Source organism: Stenella coeruleoalba (assembly GCF_951394435.1).
Source record: "Stenella coeruleoalba genome assembly, chromosome: 2".
In the NCBI taxonomy this organism is placed as follows: Eukaryota; Metazoa; Chordata; class Mammalia; order Artiodactyla; family Delphinidae; genus Stenella; species Stenella coeruleoalba.
In genome coordinates, this window is record NC_137147.1 from 134,794,587 (window position 1) to 134,818,080 (window position 23,494).

Below are 23,494 nucleotides of genomic sequence, written 5' to 3' on the forward strand. Positions count from 1 at the left end.
AATACGGAGGCTGGTTACAAACATGTGCCCTAGGCCAATGAGCAGCCTCAGCAGTAAAACATTTCAAGTGGGGGATTCAGGACTCACAAACAACAATGGGACAAGGTGGTTCTGCAGGAAGTGAAATAAAGAGGAAAATGACCATTAGTGCATTACAGGAGTCCCTGTTGAGTCAACTCAGTTGACACAACGCTGCCTACCATGCTTCACTGCAGGTCTGTGAGGGAGAGCAGCCAGACCAAGAACATGCTGAACACCACAATGAGAGCTGGGGCCCCACTGAAGGGATGGAATGAAATGCACAGACATAGGCTACGTTGTCTCAAATGCTTGAGTGTCAGGTTGGTGAACACGATGAGAGACCTAACAGAGCTAGAAGACTGTCTCATCTGGGTATAGAACCTCTCCCCCCTAACGAGCTAGCTATTCTTCATCAGAGGTTGATCCTGTAACACACATTTCTTTAAACCTAACCTCGTATAGGAATCACCAAATTAAGGCAACCTTACAAAATGGAAAATGGTTTAAATGAAAATAGTCTCCAAACATTTGGGAAAAACCTGAACCTCTATATGAATTCCGCCTTTGATGGATGTTGCTGTCCATGGAATTGTCAACCGGTGTGATATCTTGAGAGTTACGAGGAATTGGAGTATCCGTCATGATGGGGTTTGGGTCTGGAGACTTATCAATGGGCTTCAGCTCCAGTCTCTCATGATGGATCCAGAGGTCTGGGGGTTTGACATCCTTGGAGTTCCCTTTGTACTTGTGGGAGCCATTCACTGATTTGCAAGCAGCTCGTTTCCTAGGTACAAAATTAAGAGGATTTTTAAAAGTAACTCTTGAATATTATTAGTCAAAAGGTTTCAATGATTAAAACTTCCCTTCTGAGAGATGCTTCAGGCAAAATCAGAAACAAACAAGAAAAACAGAGTCAAGAAGTTTCCTTCTGGGAATAGTAAGTGTATCACTGCTTTGTCCACATTATTTAGAGGTATGTACATGGGCGTATTTGAATATTGCCTTGTGACTTTGAGTATAAGCAGAGGGCATATTTGAATATTGCCTTGTGACTTTTTGAGTATAAGCAGATTAGACAGCATTTTTGAATCAAATAATCTCTAAAGCAAAAGGTTTCTCCCCAAGTTTCCAATCAATAGAGAAAGGACACCATTAACTAGAAATATAACAATGGAGTAGACATAGAGTCTGCTTATAAAGGAGGAAGGGAACTCCATAGGTAACTCAAACTAGGACCACCACTGGGTTAAGTCAAGAATGGGGATGACAGTGTCGACTTTTCTGTGCCTTAGTTTCTCCATTAAGTCACTCACCCAACTCAATAAGCATTTATTAGGTACCTACTGTATGTCAGGCCCTATGCTGGATTGCTGTACCCTCAGCACTTCTGGCCAAGTGAGGAAGACAGACACTGAACTTTTTTTTTTTCTTTTTTTTTTGCGGTACGTGGGCCTCTCACTGTTGTGGCCTCTCCTGTTGCGGAGCACAGGCTCCGGATGCACAGGCTCAGCCGCCATGGCTCTGCGGCATGTGGGATCCTCCCGGACCAGGGCACAAACCCCCATCCCCTGCATCGGCAAGCGGACTCTCAACCACTGCGCCACCTGGGAAGCCCTGAACTATTATTTTTAAATGTTCTGAGCTTAATGAAATGCCAAGTGTTATAGTAACCTCTTAATAGCTGGACATATAGTGGACAGGAAAAATGTGACGGAAAAAGTGACATTTAAGCTAAGACCTAAATGGGACAGGGCAGAAGGTGCATTCCAGGTGGTAAAATCAGATTATGTCAGAGCCCTGAAGCACAGAGCAACAGCCTGGTGTGCTAGAGGGACTGTAAAAAGTCCGGAGTGGTGGCAGCGTATGAACCATAGGGAGAATGATATGAAATGATGCTGGCAAGATGGGCAGGGATTAGATCATAAAGGGCTATTAGAGCCATGCCAAGAGTCTGCAGTTCCCTCTATGAGTAAAGAGAAACCCCTAAATGGTTTTAAGCAGGAGAGTAAGGAGATGAACTCTGAGTTAAAAATTTAAACCAACTGGGATGAGAAGAATGGATTTGAGGGGTAGGGGACAAAACAGGAGGGCAGTTAGGAGGCAACTGCAATAATCTCAGCCATGACTGACGGTGGCCTGGGACAGTGAGGATGGAGGAAAGAGAGAGATTTGGCAGTTATTTAGGAGCCCAAAATGACAAGACTTGGTGAAAAAATGGATGTGGGAAAGGATAGGAATAAAGAAACAAGAGGAATAAAGGATTATGCCGAGGTCTCTGGCTTAAGCCATTTACTAACACTGGGGAGAAGCAGGTTTGACAGAAAAGATTATAAATTGTTTTGGACATGCTAAGTGGCTCTGAGACACTACAGATGAAACATAAAACAGGTAATTGGTTCTGAGACTGAGGCAAGCCTGAGACTCAGAAGAGAGAGGCCTTGGCTAGAGAGAGGAATATGGGAGTAGCTGAAATTCAGAAGTAAATGAAGTCAAAGGAGCAAGTATCACTAGGAGAGAGCGTAGAAGGAGAAGAGAGTAATTCTAGGACCAGGCCCTGAGGAATGTCTGTATTTGATGGCTGAGTAGATTGGAGAGGCTGCGAAAATGAACACACAATCACGGAATACAAGAGAATGTATTCAAGAGAATGTTTCAAAAAGGAAGGAGTAGTTGACTGTGTTAAGTGGGGAGAGACGAAGATAAGGACTGAAAAATTTCCTTTGGCTTTAGCAATATGGAAGTCACTGGTGACCTCAGCAAAAGCAATTCTGCTGAAGCAGTAGGGGCAAAATTTGGATTAGAAAAGGACTGAAGCATGAATGGGCAGTGAAAAAATGGACAAGTGAGTGTAGACAAGTATTCAAGAAATTTGTGGTGAAGGGAAAGACAGAGATTTGTAAGTGGTTGGTGGTAAGGACCATGCAACAGAGGAAGGGTTATAATTATTTCTTAAGATAGAAGAAGTTTGAGCACACTTACATGCTGAAGGGGCAGAGCCAACAGAGAGTGAGAGGTTAGCTGTGCTGGAGAAAGGGACAACCACAAGTACAAGGTCTTAGAAAGCAGGAGACGCTGGGATCCAGACGGTAAGTGGAGAACTGGTCTCCGACAGGAGGAAGGGGGAGGAAATGATTATTCCCGACATGGAAAGGTTTTCAGATTTGATGGCGGCACACTGAGGTAGGTCTCATCTTTTGAGAGCGAGGGGGCTATAGAGGGATGTGCTGAGAAACTAAAAGGGGCTAGACTCTAAATACTCTGTCAGCTTTGAGGTTGTAAGAGTCTATAAACAGCTACAATTGAAATGGGAGGTGTCTCAGGTATTAAAGAGGAAGAAAAGTACTGAGAAGAGCTCACATATTTTCGATGGTCAATGGAACACTTGGAAAGCAGATCACTGGGGGAGGAGGAGGGGAAAGCTCTATGAAGACTTGATACGATTCTTTTAGCCAAAGGGACGCAAATTATAGGACCTGCAGATGCAAATACAGAGTACAGAGCCTATTACAAACTCATTTTCCCACCTCTCAATCTGAAGACTAAGTACTTTATTTTTTATTTACTTTGAATTTTAAATCGCCCCAAACATTAAGGAATGTTGTCATTTTGTTTTTCCAGATTCTTTTAAATAAAGATCTCAAGATGTCTAAAACTAGATGCAAAATCAAGTTCATAGAGATAAATGGGAAATGCTGAAAAAGCAGCTTATAGAAAAGTTGTAGCGTAGAAAAATGTCATCTCTGAGGTTTTAAAGAGAAACCGTTTTCTACAGTCAAAGGTAGGTAGGGAAAGCTGTAAGAGGCAGCCATCAAGAGGCTTATAAAGAGAGCCCCCATCCTCTTGGAAACATGATGAAGGTGAGCTACAGAAAGCTATTTTATTTCGGCAAAAGAAAGATTAAAAACATCACAGAACCTACAGAAAATGACATAAAGCCATAACTAGTAGCAGTTAGATGGTAGCTTGTACTTGCCCTCTATTTTGAAAACGAACAGACTTATTGTTATTAAATCCTCGCATCCTTGCCTTGGGCAGACCAGGTCTGATGATAATCACACAGACGTGAATTTCTCTTTTCTCTTTATGGAGCAATACCTCCATCTTACGATCCTTTAGGATACTGCAACTAAAGTTGTTCTATTACCCATACTGTGTTTTTGCTATTAGGGGTAACTCAAGAATGTCCTTTTTTATGGCATCTGTCTTGCTGGCCAGAGATAGGAGTAGAATATGACCTAGGGTCAAGGATTCTCTCAGGTTCCGGAGTGCAGGCTGTTATCAAGCACCATATTATGGAATCACCTTGCTAGCTCCTCTAGACAATTAGCCGCAAGCCTCAAAATCCCAGAGGAGTTCAGAGCTAGCAGCCACCTGACCTCTCTGCTAATGTGATATGCTGATTATAAGTAATCCTTTCTCGTTCATTTAATCAATACATCTCTCCACCGCATTCCCCCCACCCCACCTCCTGCAGTCCCAACCTCAACTTCTACACTTGGTAGCACTTCTTTAAAAATACTCTTAAGCTTAGATTTAGAGTCTATGGTCTATGGTCTCCGTCCATCTCAGCTGACATTTGTGCCATGAAATTCCACAAACTCCTGTGCATCTGGTTCACTGTGTGCACAGAGACAGTCTTCCAAAGGGGCCCCCAACAAGGCTGGACATAGTCCACTTTCCTCTCCAGATCGATTGTCTAATTGGCTCTGTGACTTGAGAGGTTGAGTTAAATGAACTACATCTACAAGGTAACTCTGTCCCTGGCTTCCAGTTGGTTTGGAAGGTAGAATGCACAGGCAAGACACTGGAAGGTAGGAGGTATTTTCTCTCCTGCCCCCTCACTGCTGGGCTAGAGGTTGGCAGTAGTTACAGTCCTACCACCCCACACGGTTCCTGTCGCAAGCCCTCTCCTGCTGCTTCAGATCCCTGAAAACAGCTCTCTCTTCATCAGAAAAAACCCTCACCCTTTTAAGGGTGACAGTGGCCTATCACTGCTGCTGGCCCTTGAACACTGCTGCCTAACGCTAACCCCACCTAGGACATTGTAAATGGTCCCTTCATTAAAGCCTCCTTCACCCCCTTTCAGTGTGCCATCTCTTTCCTGCCAGGACCCTGAATGACACACACTTAATAAGAGGAACCATTCTGCATTTCCTTTAAAAATATTTAAAACATCGCTTTTCACATATTTTATGTTTTAACTCTGTGTACAACTCCAGATACAGAAGTCACATAGAAGCAAAAGAATACGTACAAAAAAAATGTATGGGCTACAACTGGGGCTCCTTACTTTTTCTGGTGAGAAGTGGTACGCCTGGTGCAAAAGACAGCGATGATCACGACCACCACGATGGTGATGACGCCAACGGAAACGATGATGACCAGCAGCATGTTACTGTCTAGAGGAGAGGTGGGGCTTCCATGAGGGCTGTTACTGCCTGGAAAGGGAAAACCGTACGCTTGCTAGTGTTAGAGAATTCTAGCATAAAATCAGGCTACAGAACCGTCATGTGAGTATAGATACTTCTGTGAGCTTCTTGATAACAGTCATCACCATGCCTTGTATAAAAGTGCCTCATGAACACAGCCATCTCCACTAGCTCATGAAATCTAGAGAGCGGAGTTTCTGCCCTATGCACAGTACCTTGCACAAAGCTGATGTTCAATAAAAGTTTCTCAAGTTATACTGAACACTGTGCTTGGACAAATAAGGGGGTCTGTCTCCTGGTGTCTCATGTTGTATGTAAATTCATTTTATAAAGCACCATTTGTGAATCATTTTAGTTTTCTGACTTGCAAAACTATTTAAAAAATGTACATTCATAGAAAACAAAAGGTTTTTTCCAACATATAGATGTCTGCCATCACAAAAAAATTATTTGAAAAATAACGTCTCTCTTTTTATAAATACACAGTCTATGCAGAGTTAATTTTCTTATTCAGTTTCAGGAAAAAGTATGTACATATGCATTAATTTGACAAATATTTATTGAGTGGTTACTATGAGCCAGGCATTGTTCTAGGTACTAAGGGTGCAACAGTGAACAACAAAGATAGGTAGGGGTGGGGGCAGACAATAAACAAATAAGAAATTATTAGTTTGTAATAAGTGCTATGAAAAAATAAAATGAAGGTATATGATACAGAGTGACTGGGTGGCTATTTTAGATTGAATGGATGGGAAAAGCTTCTCTGAGGAGATGGCATTTGGGCTGAGATTTGAATGACATGAATGATCCCACCATACAAAGACCTGGAGGAAGAACATTCCATAGACAGGGAATAGCTAGTGGAAGGATCCTATGGCAGGAATGAGCTTGGCACGTTCAAGGAAGAGAAAGGCAGCCAGTATTGCTGAAGCAAAGAGAGATATGCAAAGTTAGAGAGAAGGAAGTGAGCAGAAAAAAAGATGAAGGTGAGGCTGGAGGGGTGTGCAGAGGCCACATCATTTAGGACCTTGAAGAAACAGATTTTCTTCTTCCTATTATTGTTCCCTCATTGCTCACAGGATGAGGCTCAGCTTTTTATCAAGGCCTTTTGTAGTCTTGCTCTTCCATTTTCTGAAACATAGTTCTTTGCTTCCCACCTCGTTATAAAAGTTATGCAAGTTCATGTTATAAAATATGGGAAATCCCTCTACACAGATCTAACCATCATGGATAGATGACATCTTTTCTTCTAGTTACTCTCTCTTATTGCCCTAACAATCAAAGCTGTACAATTAATAGGATGAGCTGTTTTGCTTAACAATTGCTAGTGACTAAATATTTAGTCACTAGAAGAAGTACTTAAGAAGAGTCATCCTACCCATCTGGGATGTTGTGGAAGAAATTCCTACCATGAAGGTATGGCCTCCTACCCATGTTCTTAGAAAAGCTCCTAAAGTGATTCTCATATACAGCCTGGCTTATAAACTTACGATCTAATCCAAACTATACTTATTGTGGGAATCCCTTCCATAACACTGGATTGGATTAGCGGACCTTTCACTTTTGATTCTATGATTTTATAGGCTACTAAGCACAGTCCTAAATGTGGGATAATTTTGACAGCTTAAGAGCTTATTCTTCTACATTTGCTTTAATCACTTTTATCCTTCATTTCTGAGAAAAAAGTCAGCAGATAGACAACTTAAACTGTACACACTAACCTTCAATAAAATAACATTTTTATATTTGGGAACGACTATGGAACTGGGAGGCAATACAATTAGACCATACTAGGGCCTTACATAAAACTTTTATTAACAGCAGTGCTGAGTTACTGGGTGGGGCAGGCACTGCAATCAGAGGCTGGGGAGCTGGGGTGTGGGAGGCAAGCAGAGGTGGTGGTGGCAGTTCTTTCCTGCATTCAACAGAGACAAATTCTCATTTAATTGCAGTTGACCTCTAACTTCTGAGCTGGCCAAAAGCTCCCTTTTAAAATAGAGTAAGAATGAGCTGCCAATGGGAGCATCATCCCTCCTACCAGGGACATTAAGGCTCACCTGGACTATTGCAACAGATTCCAAACCACTCTTTTCTGACTTCATACTCGTGACACCCAACTCATTCTCCGCTGTCATCAGGGTAATCATAGTAGATACTCAATAAATGGAAGTCATAGTTTACCAGTAGTATCAGACATCTTACATATGTTACTTACATGAGGAAGCTCACATTTCTTAGCAACAGCACTTGAGCTTTTGACAGGCTGGTTCTAACCTACCTTCTCTAACACGAGACTCTCTATCCTGTCCCTAGGCAGTGTGATCCCTGGAGAAAGCAGGTTTAAAAAAATTTTTTTTAACATCTTTATTGGGGTGTACTTGCTTTACAGTGTTGTGTTAGTTTCTGCTGTGTAACGAAGTGAATCACCTATACATATACATATATCCCCATATCCCTTCCCTCTTGCGTCTCCCTCCCACCCCTCTAGGTGGTCACAAACCACCGAGCTGATCTCCCTGTTTTATGCAGCTGCTTCCCATTAACTAGGTATTTTACATTTGGTAGTGTATATATGTCAGTGCTACTCCCTCACTTCGTCCCAGCTTATCCATCCCCCTCCCCATGTCCTCAAGTCCATTCTCTACATCTGCGTCTTTATTCCTGTCCTGCCCTTAGGTTTGTTAGAACCATTTTTTTTTTTTTTAAGATTCTATATATATGTTAGCACACGGTATTTGCTTTTCTCTTTCTGACTTACTTCACTCTGTATGACAGACTCTAGGTCCATCCACCTCACTACAAATAACTCAGTTTAGTTCCTTTTTATGGCTGAATAATATTCCATTGCACATATGCGCCACACCCTCTCTATCCATTCACCTGTCAACAGACACCTAGGTTGCCTCCATGTCCAAGCAGGCTGTTTTAAACTGCCATGCCTCCACACGTGCTTTTATTGTGTCCTAGGATGTTCAACCCCCTCCTCAACATTTAGCAATCTTCTCTGTGCCTTTTAAAATCTGGATCAGAGATCATCTCTTCTACAAAGTTTTCTCTTTTCTCTATCAGGTAGTTTGTTACTCAATCCTCCTGTTCCTACAGCCTGTTACATAGAACCTGAACCTTTAGAAATATGTGTGAATAAATGAATGAATGCATAAATGAAAGAAAAGACAAAGAAATAACTGCTTTTCTCACAGTCTTGAATATTATACTGTGGACAGCACATAAATATAACATATGCATCCCAGGAGGAGAAACTCATAAAGTCCTAGAACTCAGAGCCTAAAAATTTCTTGAAGCAAGCAAATTTGTCTGGCTCTCCTAAGAACTGGCTGATTTCACAGAAGTCTGGGCAATATCACTTTTTATTTAAATAGATACTGGAGACTGAGATAATTTTGTTTCCACAATTAGATCAGGAGTTTCCAGAGAACTAGTAACTCTTTTCCTTTCTCTTCCATATGTTTCTTTTTTTTTTTTTATTGGAGTAAAATTACTCTACAAGTGAGGAGACAGTAAGGGTCATTTCTAGTAACTACCTTTGTGGACATTTTGCCATCCTGGATTCCCACATCTGGTATAGAACCCCATGCTTTTCAGGCTGTGTGTGACAGTGGAAAAGGCACAATCTGAAGTCAGAAGACCTGGGTTTTGGTTCTAGGACTTCCAGAATATGTGGGTGGATCCAGGCACATTACCCCTCCGCTGAGTCTCTTAATGTATAAAATGGGAATAATGATACTTGTTCTCCCTGCCTCACCACAGTGTTATGAGGATCAAATGTGATTTCATGTGTGAAAGTAACTTACAAATGGTGACGTTCAGTAGAGAAGTAGGTGTCATCATTTAAGTAATTAGAAGGCATCAGCTCTTAGGATGGCTTGGAGACTGGTAATAATTTTTTAGAATTCCCAAACTAAAAACACTGCAGTAAGTAGTGTGGGGATAAATTAATGATTCCAAAGCATTTCTCTGCCTTGTGCTAGATGATAGCTAATCCCACTAAAGGGTTTATTTTTGAAAGCAAGATTCTAATTATTTTCTAGAGGCAGTGGGCAAAAGGAAGACTTGTTTGTTTAGAATTATTTTAAGCTGGATATGTGGGGAAACAATTTTATTTCTGGATCCTATAATGAATGAGTTTATAGTAATTCAGCAAACATTTGCCAGAAAATGCCTAAAGCCAGTTCTATTAAATAAAAAGAAATGAGTAACATGCTACAATCCACCACACAGGAGCTACAAAAAACATTTCAAGATTTCAAGCAGAACTGCATCATGCCCACAGGAGGCCAAAAAAGCCACAGGAAGGGCTTTACCGCTCATCGGAGGTTTGTAGTCGGATCCTAGGTCTGGCAGACGGCTTCCTTTCCCTGCAGACCCTGAGGCTGAAGAAGAAGAACTCATGTCAATAACAACCCAATCCATTGGTGTGACAAGTCTACTTCACAGCTAGCGAGTGTTTTCTACAAAAAAAAATATTTTCAGTCTACTCTGTCCATGAGAAAAGGAAGTAGCACACACACAATGGGAAAATATAGCCTATTTGTGCAAAACAAACTAAGGTATAGCTTTCTATGCAATGAGGCATCTGAAAGTCTGACACCCTTGTTCCATGGCTGTACCTAGGGTGTAACAAAGCTGCCCCTTGCTGTTAAGGTTTCTCTAGCCCAGGAAACATTAGCTGAAATACTACCCACAGCACTTATGGCTAAAGTAGCTTCTCATGGAAAAGGGACTAAGGGGACCAGTTAGGTTAATCTGCATTAAAGAAATGGACTCTTCCAAGGGACCGGCTATGTTGATCTGGCCTAGTGAGTGTCAGTAGCGTTTGGATTCTTTTCTCAAAATATAAAGCTGCCTTTCCAAATATAAAGTTACCCTAACGGGAGCAGGAAGGCAACTGGACATTCAAACTGGGTTCTCAGTTCTTGCTCAGTCAACCTAAATATCCAAAGATAAAAAAACCAAAGTCTTCCCTCTAGTTGCTCACGAAGGACACTGTCTCCTAATCCATCATCATGGAACATAACAAGTGAGGCTGCTGACCTTGGGCTTGGGACCACCTCCTAAGCAGACCTCAGAAAACACAAATATCAGCTTTTTAGAAATTTATATTCTTGGTCTTGAATTTTATTCTTCACATTTATAGAAGAAGCTGCCTTGTAAAGCAAATATAAGGAGTCCGTCCCCAGTAAAGCAAAGGTATTCCTCAGTGCAAAGTCTGGGGCCAGAAGGCAGTCTCATGCTTCTTTTGAAGAAGTGTGCAAGAACTGCAAAGCAGAGCTGTTCCACACAGTTAATACAGCACAGTGCGTAACCGACTGCCTGCACCGCAACACCGGCTCCATCACGCACTAACTGTTTGACTTCTGGCAAGTTACTTAGCTATTATTTTTGGGTCTTAGTTCCCTCACTGTAAAACAGTGATAATAATGGTACCTACTTCATGAAATGGTTGTGAGGATTAAATGGAAATTTAATCCTATAAAGTATTCTGAATACTGCCTGACACACAGTAAATGTTCAATAAATATTAACTACTAAATAAATCTTTAGGGAAGAATATTATCTTATCCTTTGCAGAGGTAAAGAGCATGAAGCTTCAGAAAACACTTACAAATGAGAGTTATTTCTATGAAATAAAGCTTGCCTGGAAATGCATAAACCGGACGTGTTGCTGTAAAACATTACAGCTAATATCAAGTACTGCTATAAATGATCAGACTTGGAGGAAATGGAAGAAATTAAAATCTGAAGGTTTCTGTATGAGTTCATTTAACAAATAAATCTAGAAATGAAAAGAGTATTTTCTATGTTTCCAGAAGCTCAAAACCCCCAAAGAAGGTCTTGGGTATCCAAAAGGGCATATTCTAGAATTTAACTCACAGTCCTTGACCCTTTCCCATTGTCCATACTTATTACTTTATCCCTTTACTTCTGATGCCGTCATTCCTCCCAAATGGCACACACCATATTTCAAGATTCCAGTTTTTCTTTTCACTGTGATAAGCTGGCAGAGATGAAACAGCCCTTGTAAGGCTCTTCATATTTAAGTGTACTTATTTGTCAGGTAGCCCACATTTAAGCCAAGCTATCCAGAGTAACATATTATGTAAATAATTGCCAATGAACACACTTTACCAAGAAACCGATTGACTTAATTCCCATATTTCTTAACATTTTTCCTTTATATTTAACCTATGAACAAGAAATTCCAGGGATTAGCCAAACACCAAAAATAAATATGGGCAAAGAATTTTAACTACCAAAGGTGCGGTGTAGCTGAGAATTGCACCCTGGCTTATGGAGTGAAGTGAGGGAAGAACAGTGAGCACATTTATATTCTGTGCATATTCAGTATAGTTACTTTTCTATTCTCAGGCTTAAGTCAAAGGTTCTACCATGATTAGGGTGCCTTACACACAGACACACACACACAGACACAGAGGTATGTTTGCAGTTTCTCTAACATACAACAAAAGGCTCATTGAATGCAAACACATTTCCAAAGCCCTAAAACTTGAAACTTCAAATTTTGAATCTTCCTTGCCATTAACCCAGATCCAAAGACTCTGTATTTCTAGTAACTACTCCTAAAGAATAAAAGCAACCATCAAATTTACTTTTACTGCTCTTAGTATAGAAAACAGATACCTACTTTAGCTGACTTCCCAGAGATGAAAATCACAAAGTATGGTTACCTCTCCACCATAGCAATTGCAGTGAACAGACTACACTGACAATTTCAAGAATGGTGACACTGAGGCCCAAGCTCCCTAAACTTCCACTGTAAACGGTCTCTAACCTCTTTTAAAATAAGCAGATATATTTAAGAGAAGAAATGGAAAAACAGCTCTGAATTAAGCTTAAAACAAGAGAACAGAGACCACTAATTTTATCACAGATAATCATACAATTCAGTAGGGTACATTTGTAGATTTTCTGTTGGGGGGAGGAAAAGAGGGTATTCACTGAATTTGATTAAATTTTTCACTTAGAGATGCTACAAATATGACAAATTGGTATGCTTGTTCTCATCATGTCCCAAATCCCTATCTGTGTTACAGAATTTCAGTATCTTAGCACAAATGATAATCTGGCCGACACTTAAGGCCAATCTCCTATAGCTGCAGAAGTTTGACTCAGTTTTTTTCCTGCCAGTCTATTTAGCTCCTAAGTATCAATAGATTCCCCAGCTTTTCAGATACTCCAAGTGCCACAAACATGGACTCAACTCTACTCTGGCCAATAAATACTCGATTTTTAACACATGGTACTGGTACTGATTTTCAGGAAAAAAAAACCCCAAAAAACCAAAAAGCTAATAATAGGTCACAAAAGAGAGGAAAGGAAAGAGAGGCCATCTACTCATTTACCTTGATCATTAGCCATTTTATCAGAGGAGTCCGCTAACAGGCCAAGCACAGGGGAAGAAAAAAACAAGAGCAAGGATCACAAGCTTTGAAGATGGGACAGGCAGAATTTTTAAAGGAAAAAATAAAAACCCACAAACTTCCAAACACGTTGAGTCTTGTTTTTCGTACTAACAGAAAAGAAATCCATGTATGGTTTCCATACTTCCAGACTCAGTCCCCGACTTTTATTCCTAAGCTTACTTGGTTCAATATTTTACCTTCACTTTCTTATCTAGAGTTTTCTCTAAAGGGCCCCTTTTGAGAAAAGCCTCAACCCTTTCTCTCTACAAAGGTCCATGAATAAGCCTTTCAGGTTAAGAGCCTGCATGTGTTGAAAGAGAACCATCCATCACAATAAACATGCTGCTACGCTGTATGGGAACCAAGAGAATCCCATCTGATCTGACTGGTAAGAACTTTTAGATCACTGCGATTCATCTGCCTCAAACAGCCTGAAGTCAAGAGTTCCCCTGTAAATTACATGGTTAGGTCAGTAACCTAGGGAACATTGATCTGGTATCAGTGGGTGGGATCACTTTGAGATTAATGCTCACACTGTGGCTCCTAAGCGCATCATCAGGACTTCCTGTATCATCCACAGTCTCTACATGCTAAAGTGACATGTGCACGCATAGCCCCACTCAAGAGACACACAATGAAACACTCTGTTTGGGAGGCTTTACCTTTGGGTGTTCTGAACTGGACAGCTTCAGACATGGGCCCCATGCCCTTTGAGTTCCGAGCTTGGATTTTGAAGTAGTATGGTGTGTCAAGTGTTAATTCTTGTATCTGGTGAGTCAGCCTGTTTCCCACAACAGGCTCAATAACCCAGTCGTGTATCTCTGCATTCACGTCCGTACTGTAATATATGATGTAACCTATCCAAAGGAATTAATGGGAAAAGAAATCTTATTCCTGCTTTTTCTTTTGCAATCAGTTAAGTCAATAAAGATATATGTTACAGCATATACAAATAGAGAACTAGTTACAGATTAAATTAGCAATGGTAAAAAGCATTTTAAATGCTACACTAAACATAATATAGATAAAACCACAATTTCAACAGTGCCAGACTGTAAGTTACCATCTATATCTGCAGCTGAAGTAATAAAAGTAAAGATAAAAATATAGGGTTAAATATTCTCATAAGCTAGGAAATTATATAAGGAAAATAACCTAATCATCATTCCAACATCCTATACTTCAAGGGTCTACAATTAACTCAATGCAGTTTTGAAAACTAGTAACTAGTAATGGCCTGACAATGCTATATATATATATATATTTTTTTAAAATTTAGTTATTTATTTTTGGCTGCATTGGGTCTTCGTCGCTGCATGTGGGGCTTTCTCTACTTGTGGCAAGCAGAGGCTACTCTTTGTTGTGGTGTGCGGGCTTCTCATTGTAGTAGCTTCTCTTGTTGCGGAGTACGGGCTCTAGGCGCGTGGGCTTCAGTAGTTGTGGCACGCAGGCTCAGCAGTTGTGGCTCATGGCTCTAGAGCACAGGCTCAGTAGTTGTGGAGCACGGGCTTAGCTGCTCTGCGGCATATGGGATCTTCCCATAGGGCTTCCCACAGGGCTTGAACCTGTGTCCCCTGCATTGGCAGGTGGATTCTTAACCACTGCACCACCAGGGAAGCCCATCAATGCTGTTTTAACTCTCACCAATGTGATTTCCCAGGAGAAAAACTCCTAGGAGATGCGCAGCCACCTCTGCTAAATTCTCCCAAACTTGGGGTGGGTGAAGTCACAGTGAAACGTCACCTGATACATCCACCAGAGGGCACTCAATCTCCATGGTTGAGGCAGGAAGAACCACAATCACAAGCCTACCTGACCTACACAGTGCAAAAATGCACTGCATCATTACTGGTTTTAAAGACAAAACAAAATGTAATCCATGTCAAGTCATGCTTAATTCCTTTATGGAAGAGGCACATTCTAAAACCTAAAGTAAAAATTTCATAAAGACTTGGGATTTATGGAAAGGGATTCCTCCTGAAAGCCAAGGCAGGACAATGCTAAGAAAGGCCTTCAGTTTCCTTAGGCTGCCTTATTCATACGAAGAAACTTCAGGAGGCATACACCTACCTGGAGCAGAGGCAGGTTTTCCTCCCTGATAAGGCCAAGGAAGGCATAGTGCCCTCTGTTCTGAAAAAATTCAAGGTCCCTTCAAAGGCCTAAGCCAACTCGGACTTTTAACTCTAGTTGTAAGAGCATGGGAAGCTGAAGTAGCAGCTCTGGGTGAAAAAAGAAACTAAAAGCCTAATGGGTTTTTTTGGCTTCTGGGTAAAAGAACTGAGTTTATATTTATTGGGTATTATCCTGTAGAATTAGGCAGGGTCTTTAATCTCAAAGCTGGTCATCTAGTCAGAGATAGAGAAGAACAGCTTTCCTGAGGAAAATAAATATGTCCGTAAGTTCCACTATAACCAAAGGCTGTCTAGTACAACCCATAACCTTCAGACTTTCATGCAACATGGGTCAGAACAACCAGCTAGTGAATCATTTTTATGTCACTAAACAGCACGTCCTTGCTCCACCTTCCAGGACCATCACGACTCATACCTCATAAAATGGCCAAGGCAGCTTTAAGACCCCCATTTCTCCTAACAAGGAGGCACCCTTCTGGAATGCTTCTGCCAGGCAGGAACAGGGAACAGTCACACACTCAAAGGCATCTTAGGCCTCTTACCTGTAATTTTGCCATTGGCTTCAGAGGGAGGCTGCCAATTTACAATTATGGTCCTAGGTTTTCCCTCTTTACTCACAACTGTCACATCCTTGGGTGGAGAAGCAGGAGCTACAAAATAATAATACTTTCAGTAATTCCCATCCATTTCAATTTAATTCACCCTTTCCTCAACCCTTTCCATTTAGAAGGCACAATGAAGGGCAGAGGCAAAAAAGATAAAGCCTCCTGGCTTCAAAGAATTCATTGTCTATCTATAAATAGCTCCAATGAAAAGAAGGATATGCAAAGTACCAAAGAGGAAATATCACACCATGAGGATACAGTATAGGCATCCAGATGGGGAGGTCAGGGATATGCAGGCTAGTTAGGGAAATCAAAAGACATTTGTAGTCCCTGCTTGATAGATCAGGAGACTGAAAATGAGAAATGTTATATAATGTGCCCAAGATGACATTTTCCCCCCAATTTGGATTGTTTTGTTAGAATAGTTTTAAGTATAAAGTAACTTTCTCTCTACCTACAGTTGGCTCTCTAAACCAAATACAGTGTTTGAAAACCACCATTCCCCCAAAGAATAAATGATTTACAAATTGATGGGTTTTTTTTTTAAGTTAAATTTACGCTGAAAAGATACGAAGGTTATTGCTCTGAAATGTAAAGCTGTTTATGGAACAGAAAAACCAATAAAATAAAAATGACAGTGCATCTGTATTTCCATGTTATGGCTGAAAACTTTTAATGTACTAGTTGGAAAATGAGCAAAGTAAGTATATCCTTAAACTTACTCTTCTTTTCCTAAAATACTGGAATTCTCCTAGTATAAAACGGAAGGGAGCCCAGTGAAATGCAAACTCCTGATGGAGTATCATTTATTACCTAATGGGCTGGAATGAAAGCACAAAGATACTCTTAAAACTGGCAAAGAAAGCAAACTCAAGGTCTATTTAAGCTTTTGTGCATTATATTTCTTTCTCTCCAAATCTATCCTTTTCTCTGCAGGAAATTCAACCAACTGTGAAGATAAAAAGACATTAGGGCCAAACCCAGTCTACAGAGACTTTATAGCTCTAGTTTTTTCATTATTCATTTAAAAGAGAGAAAGAAATAGGAGGGTGGAATAGACAGAGCCTCCCAACGGTTACACACCTTCCCATGCTAGGCAAGTACAAGGGGCAGAAGGGTAGGTCTACAAGTGAGCAAAAAGCAAGCAAAATCTTAAAATTGGATGGCTTGCTTTCCCCTTGATTTACTTAGCTGTCTTTTTTCTTTCATGTTTACTTACAGAGAAAAACCCTAAGAATACTCCAGTGGGAGATTTTATAAGACACTAACCAGTTTGCAAGGAAGCTCCTAGGGAAGGCTTGGGAGGCTCTGGTAAAGTGCTGAGGCTTTAGCAAGCATAGCATTGGTGAAGGGCAGCCCACTTCATCTTTTCTATCTCAATTTCCCAGTAAGGCAAGGTTAATAACCGTAATTCCTTACGTCTACACAGTGCTTTACAATTTACCACGTACTTTATTTATAGGGTACTTTATTTTACCCTATAAAGTAGGAAAGGCAGAGATCACCCCTCTTTTATAGATGGAAGAAATAGATTCAGAGAGGCTGGATGACTTGCTTATGATCACAGTCAACAGATGGTTGACCTTGGAATTGAACTCAAGTGTCATGACTCCTAAAATCTAGTACACTTTGCATTATATTGTCCTATTTGCTAATGTTCTTGTACAACGATGAAAAAACATAATTAATCAGCTGAAAAAGCAAACACTGAACTCCAGCTGTAGCTGCTCACTGTGTTCTGTAAATATGTCAATTCATGCACTCAATTCTTTCCTTGGGTAGGAAAAACAGGTGATGAGATGTCTTATGACTTGAGATATGGCACGACATTAGCACGGACTTTCACTGGCTTTCACTTCTTGCAAAGAGAAGAAATGCCATGTGACAAAGTTCTGACAACACATACCTGATTCAAAAGTGGTCCCATGTGCTGTCATACTCCATGTGCTTGATCTTCGACCTTTCGTCACCATCACAGAGAATTCATAGAGTGTATTTGGTTTTAAACCAGTCACCAAATAACTCAAAGTCGTTGCATTAGCATTCTGGAAATATATGAATCAAGAGCTTCAGAGTCAGAAAATATCAAGAATTAGGTTTTCAACCAGAACAAATGTGCCAGTACCTTATACTTGGTGTTTGCTGGGATGTTGGTTTTCCATCGGACTGTGTAGTATCGGGAGTCTGTAATCTTCTGGTGTTTGGGCAGTGAGTTGTCTGCCCATGTGATCCTTATGGTGTCATGACTCAGAATGGAAGCCTGAACTCCCACGGGTGGCATCATGGGAGTAGGATCTGGCACTGGAGTGTATGGAGCATTAATAACAAATAAATCAACTTCAGAAGTGTCTGGGTAAAAAGTAATTAAAAAATGGAAGTGCCATTTTAACATAAACAAAAATAAAAGAAAAGGGAAATGCAGGGTAATATAATGGAATGAAAGGTGAGAAATGGAGAAAGAGAAAGAGAATCCGGAGTTAACAGATAACCACCATTCATTTAAAAGAATATTTCCACTTGTGTTCTTTCAGGAAAAAATTGCAGGAAAGCCTCTAGAGAAACAGTAATTAACTATTTTCTTCTCCTGTATTCTGTATGTATATTGAACAGGTATATAAAATTTGATAATCCAGTGATTATATTAATGTATTCAAACTTGAATTTTCTTTTTCCTAAAAAATTTCCTTTACATTACTTGAAAATTCTACCTCCTGTCCAAAAATCATTAAAAGATGAAAACTGCTTTTAATATCAAGGGTATTCTTTCTAAACAAATAACACAAAGCTCATGATCTGTTTTAATATTTCAGTGACTATGGATGAATTTTTGGGACATGGCTTATCAGTGGGTATCACTGGACATGTAGGGGTCCCTACTCTGGAACATGAGTCCTGAATATCAGCCAACAGCAACTTAGCCTGGCCTTGGTATTGGGCGCAGGGTCCAGTTCAGATCTGCTGATGTCCTGGGTCTAAAAGAAGTGCAGCAATATGGCTCACATGTAAATAAAGCAAAGGGAACTCAAGGGCATTACTCTTCATAGAGGAAAGGTAAGCTGACGCCACGCAGGAATATTTCCACACTTTCTCCAGTAGACTTAGAACAACCCTCTGATGAATCCCAATCAGCTATGGGAAATGCCATAGTTATTAAAGGTCTAAATGACACAGCCTTGATGAACTTTAGAAATCAGAGCACTTATTTGATAGAAAGGAAAGTCTATACTCATGTGCTGTCCTGCACCATATGCAACAGACACATTCTCTAAGCATCATTGTCAAAACAAAGGCCAGAATGAGCACAAAGGCACCATGAGCCCACGGCAATACAGCAGCATCCATTTGGGCTTTCCCAACTCTTGGCCAGTTTTCTAAGTATATACACACTGATCTATTTTAAGTGAAGGTTTTAAAGTGGGTTTCCCATATAGTTACGGTGACTAGTCCTTTCTGTAACCTAAATCTGAAATGGCGTGGGCCTTGTTTATGAATAATTGCCAAACTAAAGAAATAGTCTCTATTTGTGTATTTCCTACACAATGAAGACTAAAAATAACACAGGAACAGCATACATTATAATCAAGGGCTTTGTTCAAAGATCAGGACACATACCAATTAGTTACAGAAAATGCACCTTCAGGTGCAAACATCACCAAGACTTTTTTGAGAACTTTTTTCTTATTTGTAACAAGTCTTGGAAAAGATAACTAGGTTACATGACTTATGAACATTTCCCCTTGTATATTTCTAGCCATGTTATATTTTTAAGTCACATAAAAGAAAATAATTCCGAATTTGTTTTTTCTATTATAGACTGATTTAAGAAAGTAGCAAACGGCTTAAATATTCTTTTTCATCTTACTTTTTTTCCTTTCTGAAATACCAAAGCTATTTTTAAGAGAACTTATAAACTGTAAGCACACAGGAGCAGAAGACAGGATATGTAGCACGGTGCTGGTGTTTTTAAGTAAAAGCATAAAAAAAGGGGACAGAGATTATCTTTTTAAAACGAATAATGCCAAATCCATACTATTAAGCAAAGTATCCAGAATACATAGCAGGCAATACAGATTCACAATTTTGAGAAACAAATAGAAAACAGCATTTCTGAAAGTGATAAATTCTTTGGTTTTCAGTACCCTTTAGAAAATTTTGCAATTCTAATATATTCACTTCAATGAACTTTCTCATTCAAACCTAAATCACGTTTTACATAATCTACAGAAATTTTACATTATTCTTTTAAAGATATTTTAAATAGATTAAATTACAAAGAAAAATAATAAAATAGATTGAATTAGATTAAAATAGATTAAATAAAATAGATTAAATTACAAAGAAAAATAATAAATATTTGGTCCCTTTTGTAATAAATGTACAGTTGATCAAATGGATAGTACATATGACTTCATACTTTCTATAGATAAAGCATATAAAAAGCACATAGAAAAATACCTTCCCAAATAACTCAGGTGACTAATAAAAAAATGTTGGATTCATCAATCATATACATTTATTCCATCAGTAACCTATATATTTCCTCAGAGATATGGAGATCCTTTCATTTTTTTTCTCATTTTAGTTATAACTCACATGACCAAAAGATGAAAATTCGTTTTTAATTCTCTCACGACTATGCTTTCTAGATCCCAACATATTAAAAACATGTGTTACACATTTACATAGATTTGTTTACATGACAGGACTGTTAACATTTTCTAAAAAGCAAAACAGGGATTCATAGAACTTTCCATGTTTAAAGCCCATTTATCTTCCTATTTGAAGGCTGTACCCTAAATTGCCATATTCTTTTCCTTTCACTGATACCTATGGGGCAGGCCTCATGCCAACATTCTACTTAAGCTGCTGGAAAAAATGCTGAAGACCAGAGATGGACAGGGTACCTTACCTGTGTGAGGTCTGGTCACAGCACTCTCATAGAGGGGGATACCTTCACCCACATTGTTAAATGCTTTCAGGGTAATCACATAGTGAGAGCTGGGATCTGAAGGAAAGAAACAAGTGGAAACACTTAAAAAAATTCTCACTACAGAATTAAAAAAATTCACGGGTGACGATGCATAATCTTAATTGCAAAAAAAGCCAGGAAAGATTTTTAAATTTTTTATGTGGGATTATTCTGGGGGTGGGGAGGTATGGAGATGGCAGCATACAGAGTATATAGAAAAACTGGCTGGGATAAACTTCCTGGAATTAGTCCCAGGAGTCAGGTTGACTGTTCCTGAATCCTCTCTTGGCTTCAGCTAATCAATGGTTTAGTGATGTTATTGTATAGTGAAGAGCTTGGATTAAAATGAATAAATAAGATTTTCATGTGCTGGAAGCCCATAGGTGGAGCTTGGAATTAAACAAACCCCTTTCCTTCTCAGGAGGACAGCAACTGGAACAGCCAAGCTAGACAAGTAGGAGATAAACTGTTAACTCAGTAACTGCTGAAGATCCTTAACTCTCTGGAGTGCCTCCAAATCCAGGAATGCCAACTTAATCTAGCCTTCATGCAGATTTCTTGGTTGGAAAAGACATGGCCCAGAATTTCAACCAGCTAGGAGGTGGTGCTGCAGGAAGTGTAAGACTGAAAGAAACACTTCTCCAGGTGATCATATAAAATGCTGCTAGTCAGACTTGGTGAAAAAGAGAGGTATTAAATAGTTGGAATAGTATTCATTCTCCTACTGGCTAAGGCAAATCAGGAAGAGTCTACTTTATCACATTCCTGATCCAGACAAGGTTTAGTATGGGTACTTCAAAAGTCTAGCTTCAGAAATGAAGACTTGGGCTCCACTGAAGTGTTGCAGGGGGAGAAGCTGACCCATAACACTCACTTCTGGCAAAGTTGGGTAGATTTCCAAAGTGGCCACACCTCAAGTGTCCTGCATTACTTTAAAAGCTGCTTGGTGGCCCATCCTCTAGATACCAGTGAGCAATATATAAAGGCACCTGGTCTTCCAATGTGAGAAAGAATTGACAACAAATGGAATCAATGAGACTTAGTACTTGACTGGCAGGAAAGGGTGCTGATATGGGCAACATGGTGGAAGGTGATGTCATTCACTGAGATTGGGGACAGAGGCAGAGCAACTACGATACACATTTTCCAGACTTGATTCTAGGTCCCCTTCTATTCCTACTCTTCACTCTCTCCCGATGTGCTTTCATTTATTTCCTTGGTTGGATTAGCATGTATGTGCCATCAAGTGCAAACTAGTCCTGACTTTTCTTCTGAGCACCAGACCTCTAAGTTCAACTGTCTATCTGGATTTCCACTTGGATGTCTCAAATCTCTCTCTCTCCCCTTTCCCTGCTCCTTCAGCTGCTCCAGTTTTCCCTAGAGTTCATAAATGGTATGACTATGCACCCTGCTGCTCCAGTCAGAAAGCTGGGAGTCATTAAGACCTCTCCCTCCTCCCCTACACAAATGATCAAGCCTTGCTGATTATACCTACTTGCCTCTCACCACTCTGCCTTGCTCACTGGGCTCCATCTTTACTGGCTATCTCTCAGTTCACTGAGCACTATGTGGTCTCTTACTACTGGGCTGCAACATGTGCAGCTGTCCCTTACGCTAGGGACACATGCCACCCTTCTTTACTTAGACAATGCCTATTCATCTGAAAGGGCTCTTCCCAGACTGGATTAGCCTCTCTAGTTACATAGCCTGTGGCACCTCATTTCTCTTCCTCAGCACTCTAAACAATTTCAATTATTTAGGAATTGTATCATTTCTAATAATAGGGATCATGTCTGTGTGATTCTTTGCTCTGTCTCTAGCACAGGGTCTGGGGTATTTGCTGATTGAAAGTTTGCAGGAGAAGATACTAATTTTTTTTTTTTTTTTGTGGTACGCAGGCCTCTCACTGTTGTGGCCTCTCCCGTTGCGGAGCACAGGCTCCGGACACGCAGGCTCAGCGGCCATGGCTCACGGGCCCAGCCGCTCTGCAGCATGTGGGATCCTCCCAGACCGGGGCACGAACCCGTGTCCCCTGCATCGGCAGGCGAACTCTCAACCACTGCGCCACCAGGGAAGCCCGATACTGATTTTAATTTTGATTAAATTATGATAGATTATGGGACATATCCCAGTGCAAATACCCATCAAGCAGATGTTTATATGGATCTGAAGCTCAGGAGAGAGCTCTTGTGTGAATAAATGAATTCCTAAAAGTATTTCTCAACTGCTGACTTTTGTTCAATCTTATATGCATCTTAGCTCTATCTGTGATGATAAATATAGCAAGCTTATTTTACTTTACGCAAAATTAATTTTTTGCTACTTCTCAATGTACACTCTCTTAACTAATAAAATCTGTTTACTGTTTTCAGCACATGCAGTGCTCCTTCTCATCTCTTCTTTTCAACCACTCTGTGCTGACTCAGTCTTTCAAGTACAGGTCAAGCTTCTCCCCTGACTGCTCTACTGTGCCGTACCACCTTTTCCTTCTCTGAACATACTTGACTTCAACTCATCTCATTGTTTCCTGTGTTTTACATTTCTTCTCCGATTAGACTGAACGCACCTGAAATTCAAAGACCACGTACTGCTTGCACTGCAGAGGATTTTCATTTCAGTAGCTTCATAAAGGAAACAGTAGGAGTGGGTCACCACAGAGATATTTTTATCCTATCCTATTCTTCTGCTCTCCTACAATTGCCTTATAAGACTGTTCGTGTGGGGAACACTTCCTAGGTTAACTGTAATGTTTCTTCTTGAAAGGAAAAAGAGAAAGGCTACTCTGTTTCTGAATAAAGCATTAGATTGCTGCTTATTTTCTACCAGAAAAGATGAAGGTAAGTAATTTGTTGGACACCTAAAATTGCCCTTAGGAAAGATATTTACAAAGAAATGA

The 23,494-nt window shown here is 40.2% G+C and overlaps 1 protein-coding gene across 4 annotated transcripts in view; it reads right to left on the reverse strand.

The window, feature by feature from the left end:
• Window positions 1-23,494, reverse strand: part of NEO1 (neogenin 1) — a 240,018-nt gene that overhangs the window by 12,356 nt on the left and 204,168 nt on the right. For 3 of the 4 annotated variants that reach the window (XM_079907491.1, XM_079907493.1, XM_079907494.1), the window contains 8 exons: window positions 20,539-20,634; window positions 17,755-17,930; window positions 17,536-17,674; window positions 15,567-15,674; window positions 13,555-13,749; window positions 9,773-9,841; window positions 5,312-5,459; window positions 567-805 (listed from right to left, as the gene is read on the reverse strand). In XM_079907491.1, the coding sequence (XP_079763617.1) occupies window positions 567-805; window positions 5,312-5,459; window positions 9,773-9,841; window positions 13,555-13,749; window positions 15,567-15,674; window positions 17,536-17,674; window positions 17,755-17,930; window positions 20,539-20,634 (1,170 nt within the window). The remainder of the gene's footprint in view (window positions 1-566; window positions 806-5,311; window positions 5,460-9,772; window positions 9,842-13,554; window positions 13,750-15,566; window positions 15,675-17,535; window positions 17,675-17,754; window positions 17,931-20,538; window positions 20,635-23,494) is intronic. The other variant, XM_079907492.1, reaches the window with a different exon arrangement.